This window comes from Adiantum capillus-veneris, chromosome 16 (genome assembly GCF_014529385.1).
Source record: "Adiantum capillus-veneris isolate H3 chromosome 16, ASM1452938v2, whole genome shotgun sequence".
Lineage (NCBI taxonomy): Eukaryota > Viridiplantae > Streptophyta > Polypodiopsida > Polypodiales > Pteridaceae > Adiantum > Adiantum capillus-veneris.
This window is the reverse complement of record NC_140946.1, coordinates 60,378,063-60,390,815: the sequence shown is the minus strand read 5'-3', so window position 1 is coordinate 60,390,815 and position 12,753 is coordinate 60,378,063. Positions and strand designations below refer to the sequence as shown.

Below are 12,753 nucleotides of genomic sequence, written 5' to 3'. Positions count from 1 at the left end.
TTATATATATATATATACTATATATACAATATATATACATATACATTTGTTAGACTAGCATGAAGAGTAATAATTTGATGTTTTCAGCATCTTTGTGTAGAGATCCTTGCAGTTGGTCTGGGACACAAGGAAATTTTGGTTGAATCTTTCTCTGCTACACTTCTAGCCCCCTTCATTTCTAACTTATTTTAAAACACTAAAAGGGTAGCATTGTTCCTGATTACTCTGTTTCTTTGAACCTTAAGCATGCATTTTGAGTTTCTTGTGCATTACCCCAGTGGCTTTCTTTTTGTGCAGTACCCTAGTGAACAATTGACACCTATCCTTATGGTCCATTTAACACACCTGCGATGTTCTAATCAGTCGATCAACAATGGGGCAAACAGAAAGGCAATCCTGGAAAATACCGAGAGCTATGATTTGAAAAAAAAACTTCTAGATTATCCTTTGTGAAGGTGATGTAGTACGGATGAGATCACATTCTGTTGCATAAACAGGTTTTAATCTGACAGAATTTGAAGAGAAGGAACTTATAATAATACCTTAATGTAATATGACAGGCCAACAAGGAAGCATGTGACAGTTGTCCCTGCTGCGGAAAGCTGGACGATGGAAAACACACAACAGCCGCATTATGGCAAAAGTAACCACTTGCTAGTATGCTACATAATAATGCTTATTGAACAGTTTTTAACCCCAAGTAAATCCATACCATTAACAGTAAACGCCGACCCGCTTTTTCTACTAAGGCACCAGAAATTCCAGTCATTGCAACCTTTAAACAAAGCTTGGTCAGTTACAGTGGTCTTCTTATATCTGTAAGGTTCAACTAGTTACAGCACTCAAATCCTTCTACATCTGCACAAGACTAACGAACTCTCCTTAAGCACGAGCCTAAAGATTACTTTCTTTCTAAACTAAAGGCCATTGAGGGTTGATGTTAAGCAGGAGAAAAAGACATGTAGTAAGATATAAAGACGGGAAAGGACCTGAAGGATGGCTAATGCTAAGGAACCAATATCAGATGATGGAAAGCCTGCATAGATGGAGCACATTAGTAATCTGTTGTACTTCATCCATGACAAGGTACGTAAACAAGCCAGATTACTACCTGCTGATGTAAAAATAGTGCCCGAATAAAATACGAGAGCATTGATCCCCCCTAGCTGCTGAAGTGATAAAAGGCCCACACTGATCTGCATTGGAATTTGAAATGTGAAACTTCCGAAACATTTTCTTAAGGCCTTGAAGAAGATAGATGAAAAAAAGTAAACAACTCACTGTTAGTGGCTTCATGTACTGTCTCTGTAAGAGATCTATCAGCTTTACTTGAGCTTGGCGATTGTCATTTGCAACCGATTCCTGTTCCAAGAGTAGTGAAATATAAATGAGCTACACAGTTAAAATCTACTTTCTAAATCCATCCTAGGATTTCTTTTGCATGGACGATTTATATCAGCTGATCAAAATGAACAAGTGTCACCCTGAGGGAAGAGGAAATGGTGACAGAGCCAAGACAAAACATGAACAGTACCAAACTGCTGGTATACAAAACGGCTAAAAAGAGTGGACCCAACCTTCTTTGCAACGTTGCAAACAGACCATAAACGGGTGTGTTGGGAGCTCGTGTGTGGCCTGACACTCTGGTTCATCTGACGGGCACGCTGCTTTCGTATCTTCGAGACTCGCCCTGTCCCACCGGCAAAGACTGTTCATGACATTTAGCTGGAGCTGATTCATACTCTCAAGGGTCAGTTTGAGAGACTGCGGGGCAGCTCCGACCGCATGAGGGAGCGCCAGGAGGCCGCCTTGCGTCTTTGGCACCCAGGGGTTTTCTTCACCCTTGGCCAGGGTGTGCCTAGATGGCACTACCGGCCACCAGTGTGGCTTTTCCCTCCTCTCATCTCGTCATCTAGCCCTCATTGTACATACTTTTTTCTCACTGGGAAAGTCTCCACATGCTTTTGATGTAGCCCTCTCCCCCAAAGGTGGTTTGTAGCCTTTTGGGAGTTATCACTAACTAATGAAAGGATCTTTTTCTTGTTCAAAAAAAGACCATAAAAGGGTGGTAAGAAAAGGCTAATACTAGACAAGCTTCTTGGAGGCTGGCATACTTCTTAAACTTCTGCAGCAAAAGTTCCATTTGGAGAGTCATTGTGAATGCATTACCTGTTGTGACCACTCTTCATACAAGAAAGTTGGTGTTGTTTCTTTTGAAATACCTACTGCAGATCTTACCATCGTTCATTTTTTTAATTTACCTCAGCTCTTCGGGATAGAATGGCTCAAATTAGTTAGAAGTTCAGAGAGATATATGCACCTCAATATTCTCATTTCAAGATAAGTATTAATATAGAGGTTCTGTGGCATTGAGGAGCCATCGCAAATCTGTTTTTTCTGTGATCAGTTCAAACGATCTTCTTGCAAGGCTTGCGTCTTTGGCCAATTTCACCTCATATATAGGTAGGACTTCTCCCTTAGGAGAATAGCATCTTGATGGTATAGCGCGCGGTCTTTTAGAGGTCTCAGGATTTTGTCTCTGTGACACTCATTTGCAGACATGCAGATACAAAACGATCAAGTAAGATCTTCGTCCAAGATATCTCTCATACAGAATACGATACACTAAATCTTTAGGATTAAAACACTCACTTGAATATCCTCAGCCTCTACAACAATATCAGTCTTCTCCCCACGAAGCGCTTTGAGTGCTGCCTTGAATTGCACTGTCCTCCCACTCTTAGCCTGCATCAAGCAACTACATAAATGCCATAGCCATCAAAATAACCGTACCAACTGAATGCACCCTTCAAAATAATGCCTAGAGCTTTGCACACACTTTTCAATTGACTTACCAACCATCTTGGAGATTCAGGGATAAAAAAGAGCCCAAATATCAACAGCACACATGGCATAGCACCTACAAGTACCACCACCAACAAGAAGTATCTTACTCCATGTCATTAGCACAAGCAGATAAACGAGCTTAACAGTAGTATGCATGAAAGCTGCATGTGCAAAACATGCATTCTCATCGTACTAAAGTCTGAAACATCAACTAAAAACATCGCCTGATTGAAAATTGCAAGACATATGAACAGTACATTAAGCAAAGTTACACACAAACCCAAGCCACAAAACAAAACAGCATACCCAGAAGACTGCACTGTATATTGGTCAGTACAGTCGATGACCTATGCCAACACCCACAGGATTCCCCTTCCTTGATTTCTGTGTTGCACTAGCAACGTCAAATCTTCAAGGTGCATGAGAATGGGCAACATTTACTTCCCAGCATGTGAGTATACAACAACTGACTTCAAGGTAGATGAATAAACTGACTCTTTAAGCCACAATCAGTGGCCAAGGTGGGGCCATGAAACCAATACTAAGGTGGGGATCTCCCGGCTACTCGGGCCGCCTATGGACACGTGTCGGACTAACCACTCAACCATAGCCACCATCCGGCAGCATCCCCGAGCTGGGGCCAACGTCCGAGGACATAGACGCGCACCTGTAAGACTGAGCGTCCCATACCACCCAACCTCACTCCCAAGGTGACCTCATGCGCGCTTAGCCTCGTGGGCTAACCACTAGCACTCTCCCAGTGAAGGTCAATATCTACAAGTGAGGCCTTAGCCTCCTTTTATAAGTGACCGGCCACACTAGTCGGGTTCACACTACGCCCACCCGGCCACTAAACACCCATCCCGACGGTCTCTAGACTAGGTCCCCTCTCCTATAACAAGAGCATAACATACTTCCACCTCGTAAAACCGCCTTAAAGAAAAACTAGGTGAAGCTGACACTGTTATCCTTTCCAAGAAAATATTTGTGAGTATATTTCTCGAGAAACAAAGTTTGTTTTAGATTAGTTACCAGGAACGGGAAACCGGAACGGGAACGGGGAACGGGAACGCGGAACAAAATGCCATTCCCTGTTACGGGTACTCACGTTTGAAACACGGAACGAGGATTCTGAACGGGAACTTGGAATGGGAACGGGGAACGGAGACCTGAAAACGGCATACCATCATTCTCGTTGATGTGCTTGGGATGAGTATTTAAGTAAATGGAAGGATCGATCTGAAAGGTTGCTACTTGGAAATTTGTATGAGCTTTAAAAGCTTAGTACCCCACTTCATTGATGAGGACATCAATGGTCCTTAAGGGGGGAAGTATGTTATGTCATTCACCCACCCTTCCATTTAATAAAATACTCATCACAAGCACATCGACACGAACGATGGGTACGGTGATGTAAGACATCCTCTGGTTCTTAAGGAATTTACTCAGTTTCGATATCTCCCCAAACATTTTTCTTGAAAAGGACAACAATGTTAGCCTTACTTAGTTTTTCTTTTGAGACGGTTGACATGAAATACCGGATGCACACTTTTGTCGATCTGTTCCACCCTAAAGTGTTGACCTTTACACCATGCTACTGTGTATGACTTATACTACAACCAAAAAAGATTATAAGTGGCCGTTCAAACATCTAAAAAGTCACTAGTCGTACATTGCAAACTTACCTTGGTCGTGCAACCCGGAGAGTACTCCCACTCCTCCTCAGTCACTTCTTCACCACACTGTTGTGCATTTTTCAATTGATTGTGCAACCATCTTAAGCTCATAAATGTTGGAAGGCTCTCCAGACCCGCCGGATAATGCATCGGTGGTCTTCCCCGTCTCCACTCGATCCGTGCCCTTTGTCGCTCTTGCTTTGCATCCTCGTATTGTGAAATCCACTTTTGCATCACTAGATTTTGAAGCATGCAAAATTGATTGATTTTAGCATCTAGATCTTCCGTCATCTTCTTCTCAACATCGAGATTTCACATGACAATCTCTGATATGCGCTCATCATCTATGGTTCTCCATAGTGTGTCCTGGGATTTATCAAACCCATCTAGCCACTCTCCAATGTAAACTAGGAACTCTGATACCAGCAAACCTTCTACCATGCTACCCTTCGAACGTGCCTTCTGACGCACGTATCCCTTAAGTTTTTTCATGAAACGTCTAAAAAGAACATCCATTTGGAATGTATTGTGCTAGCTACTTCCACCTCATCAACTATGTGAACAAGAAGATGTACCTGAACGGTTAGCATGGTAGTAGGCAAGTGTTTCTTAAACATTCACATCCTAGGGAGGAACCAATTCATTGACAACATGCTATTCTCTTTGTCATCAAGAGTGGAGCACAAAATCTAGCTAAAAGCTTATAATGCTTTCCAATTTTCCTTAGTCTTGGAATCTTTGGGTATCTTCAAATAGACCCATTGTCCTACATCAAGAGCCCTTCGAGACATCTTTTGGGTATCTTCAAATAGACCTATTGTCCCACATCAAGAGTCCTTGGAGACATTTTTTGAATAGCATAAGTAGTAACCCGATCGCGAGTTGTCCTTGCACTATCCTCAACCAATTCAAGCATTTCTTGCATATCATACAAGAAATCAGGAGCTTGGCGATCTTGACTTTCTCTAAGCCAACAGCAATAGGGGATTCATGCTGCATCAGCATGACTGGGCTACATCCAGTGGCAGAATGCTTGCTACTATTATCAACAAACTCTATTAGCGGAAGATACCATGAGAGTGTAACAAATTGCTGACGTGACGAAACCCTAATTCTGTTGAAACCCTAACCCTAAAATCAGAAACCCTAATTCTGCCCGAAACCCTAATTCTGCTGAAACCCTAACCCTAAAATCAGAAACCCTAATTCTGCCCAAAACCCTAATCCTGCTGAAACCCAACCCTAAAATCAGAAACCCTAATTCTGCCCGAAACCCTAACCCTAACCCTAACCCTGATTTGCTGACGTGGCGGGCTGACACGTGGCCTACTGTACGGACACCAGAGCGATTTACAAAAAGCTGGTACCTTTTGGCATTGCTTTTTGGACCAGGAGCTTTTGAGTTTGAAGGCTTTTTACTGTAATTGCTTTTTAGGCCAAGGGCCTTTAAATATAAGGTTAGGGCTCATTCTCTGGCATGCTTGCTAGAGAAGGTGCAAAGTCTGGAGTACCAGCTTGTACTGTGTTGATGCAATATAAAGAAATACCGAAAGGGGTGCCAAGGTTTGGGGCCAATACTCTCTGGGGTGGAATTCCGCCACTTCGTGTCGCGCGTCGTCTCTCTCTCTCTCTTTCAGTTCAGTTGTTATTGAAGTGCTAAAAGTCTGTTCAGTCTATTCTTTTCTGTTGGCACGTGGTGCCCGCCTTGTGACAGTGGTATTAGAGCATCAGGCGTGTGATCTGAAAGCATACCGGTCCTACAAAAGAGCAGACAGAGCTATTGGAACTATTATGTGAGGTATCTTCGCCCTCCAACCCGGACTTATTAGCCACTTCCACCCTTACTTCATCGCGCATCGGCCGCGCTCCCGTCTTCACCGCTCACCGCTCATGTCTTACAGGGCATAAGCCATTAAGATCACTTGCAAAAGAAGGATCCAAGGTTTGTTTCGAGTCACTGTTTTCTGAGAGGCAGTGCCATGCAGATGTTGATAGCTACCAAGCAGCATACTCCTAGTCCTTGGCAAGCTTTCAAGAAAATTTTTGCCCGAAGTTATATGGTTTCTGACATCTTCCTTCGGAGTGCAACTTCTCGCAGAGTGGGGTATCCTGAAATGCTTGCCATGGAAACCCTAGCAGATTATATCTTGAAATTTCTCGGCATCTCTCAATAGATGTCTCTTCACAAGCAGATGACCTTGGAGGTTCAGTGTGATTGCTATCTCTTGGGACTACCATCGCCGCCAAAGAAACATTGTCTGTCCAAGAGCCGATGGACCATCTGTGCTCGGCGAGGACCTCATGGAAGGAACCTAACCCTAATTTTTGGTGCACGTTTCAAGATGGAAAGTCAATTGACTTTTCGAGCTCGACTGATGTCGAGATTGCTGTTTAAGTTTGAGTTCTGTTTGATCTTGGTTGATGATCCTATTTGGAATTTGTTTGAAATGGATGGTATCTGTTTTGAACCTGTTTTGGTGCCGATTTGAATTGTTTGACTCTGGTTTGATACTGGTTTCAATGATTGGTGATTTTACTTCCGGGTGGAGAAGTGAGAAATGATGTTTGACAATGCTTGTTCATACCCATGGCCCGGACCCTTGTGGTTATTTGCGGGGAGAGTATTGAATGATTGAAAAGTGTTGTTTTTACTCATGGCCCGGACCCTTGTGGTTATTTGTGGGGGGAGTATTGAATGATTGAAAAGTGTTGTTTTTACTCATGGCTCGGACCCTTGTGGTTATTTGCAGGGGGAGTATTGAATGATTGAAAATTGTTGTTTTTTTACTCATGGCCCGGACCCTTGTGGTTATTTACGGGGGGAGTATTGTTGTTACTCATGGCCCGGACCTCGATGGTTATGCGGGAGGAGTATAAAGAAGTCTGAGCAGTGGTTACTCTCAGCACCTCCAAACGACGCATGCTGCGGTATGGGGGCCGTTTGGTTGTAAAAGGCCTCTATATCTCATGGCCCGGACCTTTTTAGGTTATTTGCGGGAGGAGTGATGAGGGAGTCGTTGAACAACTCATGGCTCGGACCTTGATGGTTATTTGCGGGGGGAGTGTTCATCGGCGGCTTTATGTTTTTATGTCTTGTAACATGCATATGTAAGCATTTGTGTTGCATTGTGATGTGCCAACCACTGAATATTCCTAATTGGATGAGATTGCCTGGGTATGTAATTTTAGTGCATCAAGACACCCGCAGAAGATCAGTACGGTCTGGGTGTGATGGCTAATTTTACTACGCTGGAATATCAAGAATTCCGATATGGACGAAAGGAGAAGCTAACTCCTTGATCAAAACAGCCGAAAGGAGAAGCTAACTCCTTGATCAAAACAACCAAAAGGAGAAGCTAACTCCTTGATCAAAAGAGCAGAAAGGAGAAGCTAACTCCTTAATAAAAAGAGCAAATTGATTGTCCCCCTCGGAAATTTTTGAGCTAACTTGAGTTGTTTTGCAGATATGCTGTAATCGCAGACGATTACTCTCTTTCAAGAAGGAGAGATGTAACAAACTGCTGACGTGCCGAAACCCTAATTCTGTTGAAACCCTAACCCTAAAATCAAAAACCCTAATTCTACCCGAAATCCTAATTCTGTTGAAACCCTAACCCTAAAATCAAAAACCCTAATTCTGCCCGAAATCCTAATTCTGTTGAAACCCTAACCCTAAATCAAAAACCCTAATTCTACCCAAAACCCTAATCCTGCTGAAACCCTAACCCTAAAATCAGAAACCCTAATTCTGCCCGAAACCCTAAACCTAACCCTAACCCTGATTTGCTGACGTGGCGGCTGACACGTGGCCTGCTGTACGGACACCAGCGCGATTTACAAAAAGCTGGTAGCTTTTGGCATTGCTTTTTGGACCTTTTTTACTTTTTACTTTTTTGGGCTAGAGCCGGCAAGCCAGCAAGAAACTGCCTTTGCTTCGCGTGCACGCAAACGAGTCAAAGACAAGTTATCTTGCGGACTTGCCGACAAGGGGAAAAGCACCTCCATGCCGTATCGTGGCATGTCAACAGGGAATGGAAGCAAGTTTCCCCCTCGGGGGAGTAAAAAGTCTTTTCATGCCATGTTAGTCAGTCCATGTTCCCTTGTTAGTCACGCCACCCGAGGGTAACGTCGGGAAATCACCAAACGAATTCAGTGATGCACTTAAGGACCAAGGCTGAGAGAGAGGGACAAACCCTTGTAACTCACGGACCGTGCTGAATCTTGCCCAGGTACTCCAAGATTTTCGCCTAGTAGAAAAAGGCCCCCGTCCAGCGGATGTCCGGTAGGACTGCCATACCCAAAGTGGGAGTCGGCTCAAAGGAGGCATCCCAATCCCGCCAACCATGGTCACCAAGGCCCGCTCGGAAAGCCCCAAGACCATGTTAGGCGAGACCGCACCGTACGCAATAACTACAAGCCCTACGAGCTTCAAACACCCTCACGGGCCAGGGCATTGTAGTATCGCGGTACGGCCCCGCAGAGGAATGTTGCAACGTTATCCGTGTAGGCTGTCACAAAGTGATGACGTGGCGGACAGCAGAAACCCTAATTTCTGCCAAAAACCCTAAAATTCCTGCAAACCCTAAAAACTGCCAAAAACCCTAATTCGCAGTAAACCCTAATTTCTGGAAACCCTAACTGCTGGCTGAAACCCTAATTTCTGGCGCTAGTGCCACATGGCAGGGTTGTACGGATTTTCCGGAAATTGCGCCGCAATTTGCGCTGGTAGCTTTTGGGCGTTGCTTTTTTGCATAAAAGAGAGAGAACTTGTTTTTTTTTTAATAAAAAAAAAGACTCTCTCTAAGAGAGAGAATTGATGCTTTTGATTTTTAAAGCTTTTGGGGCTCTGCTTTTGGGCATCCCTTGTAACCTTTAAATTAGTGGTGAGGGCCTCACTTCTCAGGGCATCTGGACGCAGAGTCTGAGAGTGAAACCCTAACCGCTCTCTTGTACTTTGATGATTGATTAATATAAAAAGAAATACCGAAAGGGGCGCCAGTCTTTGGGGCCAATATCTCTAGGCACGGAACTCCGCCGGGCCAGTGCAAATCTATTGTGATCTGTGAATTGTTTTGAAGTGGTTATTTGGTGTTGTCGCGGTTGATTCTTGACTTGGAGTGTCCAAGTCTGTTACATAGGCACTCCTCAGCTGCGGTCCACGACGACCATTATGGGCCCCACGAGGGACAACCCAACCTGGCAATCGCTTTCCGCTAATCTCCCCTCCCAGGAGTAACACTTAGGTATCTTCACCGCTAGGATTGTTTAACAGCCGTCTAGCATGTTCCAAACAAGGTCGTATTGAGCTTCTGAGATTGTCCTGTTCAGGGCACAAGTTCATAAGTGACCTTGAACCTTCTTCCATTCCGCACAACGGGCAAGTCCTCGACTGCGCCCGTTCAATCTTATCCTTAAGCATTAAGCCATCCACTCTTGCTAGTAACAAGACTTTCTCCTCCATCCCACCGGGGTTCTTTCCAATGCTCTGCCTAAAGAGGTATCCACGCGTGTCCTCATACTTCCTCTCAATATAAGGATCAAGGGAGACACATTGATGTGAGTGTTCCCAGAGCTTCTAGCTCTCCTGTCTTGCGGTTTCAACAGAAGCGCCGTTGATATACCTCTCCCCCCAAAACTTTGTCCTTTTACACCAAGTCCACTTCTTGAATTGGTTCCAGTCTGGTATATTGTTAACCAAGTCTGCAATCCAAGTCTTTAGACCTCCGTATTCGGTAAAAGCTCGTACCCTCTGCCCTGCACAGTAAGTTGGTACGGGGGGAGCCCTAACTCCCGGTGAAGAGTTGCTGCTGCCACAGAACTCGACTTCGCGGCCTTACCGACTACCCACCTCATTCCAGTTGCTATAAGCGTCTCTAATGGGTTCAACTTCCTCATGTCATGCTTTTTGGACCAGGAGCTTTTGAGTTCGAAGGCTTTTTACTGTAATTGCTTTTTAGGCCAAGGGCCTTTAAATATGAGGTTAGGGCTCATTCTCTGGCATGGTTCCTGGAAAAGGTGCAGAGTCTGGAGTACCAGCTTGTACTGTGTTGATGCAATATAAAGAAATACCGAAAGGGGTGCCAAGGTTTGGGGCCAATACTCTCTGGGGTGGAATTCTGCCACTTCGTGTTGCATGTCGTCTCTCTCTCTCTTTCAGTTCAGTTGTTATTGAAGTGCTAAAAGTCTGTTCAGTCTGTTCTTTTCTATTGGCACGTGGTGCCCGCCTTGTGACAGAGAGACATAAGCTCTCAACATTTGATTCATCCTTACAATCTGTCTATCTACTCAACTTTGTTTGAAGGTGAGAAAAATACATCTCACCAAAATCGTCCAGTGAACTTAGCATCCCGATCACTCACAATATCCTCTGGCAAACCATACATGTTATCAAGCTGATCGACGAACAAAACTGCCAACTCATGGATTTTGTCATTGATTTTGGCCATTTAAGGGATGATCTACAACTGTCCTCGATTTGGCCCGTAGCCATGGACACGGCTGAATATCTGCAAGTGTTGAACACATTGCTATGCTTGTTGATTTTGCAAGAATTACTTGATAAGCTACAGGAGAGCTGTAGGAGATTTTGCTGCTTGTAAAGCTACATGTGCTTGATCTGTGCAAGGCGCCCAGGAGAAAAGAAACTGGCAAAGCATGCAGGTTGACCCATAGTCTGGCAAGGAATGCTAAGAAAGGAGCAAGGCTACTAGCACCTAGCATCTGGTAGAGCATGCAGTGCAGGTGGACACGCAAATGGCCCATGCAAGGTAATTGGAGTCCATGCATAGCAAGTGATGGATCATGCAAAGCAACTCGAATCCATGCATGGCAAGTGGGAGTCCATGCAAGCCAATTGGAGTCCATACATGGCAGATGGCAATCCATGCGAATCAACTGGAGTCCATGCAGTAGTCCATGTGAATCAACTAGAGTCCATGCATCGCACGTGGCAGTCCATGCAAGGCAACAAGAGTGCATGGATGGGAGATTGCGATTCAAGCAAGGCAAGTACCAAGCGACCCTAGTAAAGGGCAGTTCAAGCATGGCACATGCATGACAACACAAAGGCTACAAATTTCAGCCAAGGCACCCGACACAGAGATGAGGAACCGGCCGCTTGTCCAAAACACAATTGGCATTTGGACTCTGTGTAAGCACAAACACACGCATCTCTATTTAAAGGGCTGATTTAGCCGCTTGTAAAGGTTCCTACTGGCACACTCCCTCTCTCTCGGTCTGCTCTCACAGAAGCAAGGCGCCGTCTCTCATGAGCATTGTATCGTAACCATTTACATGAACAAAAAAAAATACCGAAAGGGACGCCTATTCAGGGGCTAGTACAACGTAGGGGAGGAATTCTGACTCCCCATCTCTCACAATCCCATCTTTATCTCTCAGCCTCTCTATCTCGCAATTACTCTGTCTTATATCTACATTATCTATGTGTTAAAATTCTCGCTTATAAAGCTGAAAATTACAGTTTTCCTGTCCAACACCGCCTAGACAATAGGCCAGCCGATTATAATGGTATCAAAGCACAATTGAGTGCTCTTCTACAAGAAATCCGGACAGCTTATTTTCAGCAATGGAGAATTCAAGGGAGACCAACAAGGAAGAGGAGGTACAGTACAAAGAGGAGGAAGTCAAGAAGCTACAAATGGCAATGATCAACCTACCAATATTTGATGAAGAAAGAGAGACGGAAGTTGATAATTTGCTAGAGCATTCTATTGCTCACAACAAGGATCCCCATTATATCAAGCACATGAAGCAGAGAACCATAAAGACCGTTTTCAAGCAATGGAAGGATCTAGCCGGTCATTTGAATCCCCATATCAAAGTAATTGTCCTGAAGGTGAAAGTGTCACCTGCACACTTCACTTGCACTACGTGGACATGCTTCTGCTACAGTCTAGCATGAGTCTTAGCTTAGGACTAGCATGGCACCTTTGTAGCAGGACGTGCATGTCCAGGTGTAAGGTGCAGCGGAAGTGAATGTTGAACTTTGCTCAAGATGAGTGCTCCGAACTGTGCTCAAGGGTTCCTTTTACTTACGGAAGGGAGAGCCTTCCGTTCCTTTAGTGAGAGAGTGCAATGGACGCAAACAAAGTGGTGAACACTGTGAATGAAGGTACATGAAACTGAGAGATAGAGAGAGAAGAATATGACACCAGAGATGTTGTCAAACCCTCCTCCGAAGGCCCCACTCTCTATGGCGAGAGCGGTCTAC

At 44.5% G+C, this 12,753-nt stretch overlaps 1 protein-coding gene across 1 annotated transcript in view; it reads right to left on the bottom strand.

The window, feature by feature from the left end:
- Positions 1-460: 460 nt before the first annotated feature.
- Positions 461-12,753, bottom strand: part of LOC147439139 (sugar transporter ERD6-like 4) — an 82,163-nt gene continuing 69,870 nt past the window's right edge. The window contains exons 8-14 of the mRNA XM_086485041.1: positions 2,856-2,920; positions 2,653-2,745; positions 1,282-1,362; positions 1,112-1,196; positions 990-1,036; positions 713-775; positions 461-602 (exon numbers count right to left, since the gene is read on the bottom strand). Coding sequence (XP_086341167.1) covers positions 531-602; positions 713-775; positions 990-1,036; positions 1,112-1,196; positions 1,282-1,362; positions 2,653-2,745; positions 2,856-2,920 — 506 coding nt within the window. The 3' untranslated portion in view covers positions 461-530. The remainder of the gene's footprint in view (positions 603-712; positions 776-989; positions 1,037-1,111; positions 1,197-1,281; positions 1,363-2,652; positions 2,746-2,855; positions 2,921-12,753) is intronic.